Here is a 1,708-nt window from a genome sequence, read left to right on the forward strand (position 1 = left end):
GATTTGTGTATTCATGTTTAATGAAAAAAAAAACACGAAAAAAGAGACTACCTATCCCTTCCGTGATCCTGGTTTGAATAAATCAACAGTAAGTTCCCTACTGATAACAAACAAAAATGTTTACAACCAAGATCTCTATGGCCAACTAAACTCAGAGGACAAGTTGCTGGTTGGGCCACACATTGTCCTGGAGGACACCCCATTCTTGCACTGGCAAAACAAAAAAGCACTGGAAATGCTTTTGCTCTCGCTTTCTCTTGCTTTAGAATTCATTACATTCAAAGATCTAAAGGAGATCTGAGGATTTTCTCTTTACAGGAAGCATTCCATTTAAACCGAAAAGCAAAACCGTTCCTGAAAATACCAATCATAACAGAAACATCTGCATTTATCACTCATTACTACCATCTCTCTGCGCCCAGACTGGGGAGAGGCACTGCACAATCTCCTTTCCAACACAGAAGCGGTACAGACAGACCCAAACTTCCCGAGTTTATTCCTGCACGACTCCCAGCCACCAGTCTGAAGCCTCAGAATACAGAAAGGCCATCACGCCTGATGCTGAGCAGAGCAAGAAGGTAAAACAGAACTTGACAGAGGAGTGCCACGAGGAGGACCCTATCAATGTGCAGCACACACGGTACTACAGCAACAATATTTACACATTCTCGACTTCTTTCTCCCAGCCACACTCCAAATATTTTAAGCTAGAAAACAAGAGCTGCGTGGTGTGCGACCAAAACACACGCACTGCCATCACCAAGAACACCCCCAAGAAATCAGCCCCGTGAGCTAAAACAAACTCCAGCAAGATGCAGCCTCTCTCCACCCAGCACTTGAAACTGAAAGAGAAACCCCGATGGTTTGTGATGTGTTCCAACAAATCTCAGCGCGGCACTCCCGCCTTCCTGGCCACACATCTGCCACCATTGTTCTCCGCCAAACAGCCCCCATTCGCCTCCCCATCTATCAGCATTACATTTCATTTTATCTGAATAATGGCAGAAGGTGGCAACAGATCGGGTCAAAGGCTCTTTTCATATCAGACCCTGAAGAAGTCGATTACTCAAAATGAGAGACATCTTCAGATAACCGTGCGAACCATCCCTCAGAAACGCTAAAGATTTTTCGTTATTAATAGCGGCAGGGGTGACAGATTATGGATATTAATGTTATTTTTCAGAGAATTTCAACAGCGAGGGGCTTTCTTTTCCTTCTTTGAATGTTTCTAATTGGACACAAATTTACAGCGAGAGCCATGAGGACTGCCCAGCAGTAAGGAGCTGTTCCCGGGAACATTCACAGGAGATGGGAAGGGGGGAAGCGCTGAAAACAAACGGAGCCCAATGAGTGTCTCCTGGCTGAACGGGGCTGGGGAGGAGAAGAAGGAGGAGGAGGAGGAGGAGGAAGGCCGGTGCTTACCTGATAAGCAGCGGTAGCATCTGATCCGGCGTCAGCCCCCAGGGCCGAGAGCTTCTCCTTGAGCCGGTGGTGGGCGCGGTGCCGTAGGCAGTAGACGACCCCCGAAGCTGCCAGGACCCCAGCGATGCAAGCGAGGGTGAGGAGGGTGAGGAGGAGAAATTTGGCCGACTCTGCCTCTTCCCCGCGCTGCTGGAGCGGTGGGACGTGGCTTTTCTGCAGGGGAGGAGAGAGAGGCAGCGCCTGAGTGCGCGGAGCGGAGCGGTGCGGGGGGCCCCGTCGGGGGAAG

At 49.6% G+C, this 1,708-nt stretch overlaps 1 protein-coding gene across 5 annotated transcripts in view; it reads right to left on the reverse strand.

Annotated features, from left to right (window-relative positions):
* The window catches only part of PTPRN2 (protein tyrosine phosphatase receptor type N2), a 561,093-nt gene that overhangs the window by 101,725 nt on the left and 457,660 nt on the right, over positions 1-1,708 (reverse strand). For all 5 annotated transcript variants that reach the window (XM_010712395.3, XM_010712396.3, XM_019616265.2 and 2 more), the window contains exon 13: positions 1,423-1,635. In XM_010712395.3, coding sequence (XP_010710697.1) covers positions 1,423-1,635 — 213 coding nt within the window. The remainder of the gene's footprint in view (positions 1-1,422; positions 1,636-1,708) is intronic.

This window comes from Meleagris gallopavo, chromosome 6 (genome assembly GCF_000146605.3).
Source record: "Meleagris gallopavo isolate NT-WF06-2002-E0010 breed Aviagen turkey brand Nicholas breeding stock chromosome 6, Turkey_5.1, whole genome shotgun sequence".
In the NCBI taxonomy this organism is placed as follows: Eukaryota; Metazoa; Chordata; class Aves; order Galliformes; family Phasianidae; genus Meleagris; species Meleagris gallopavo.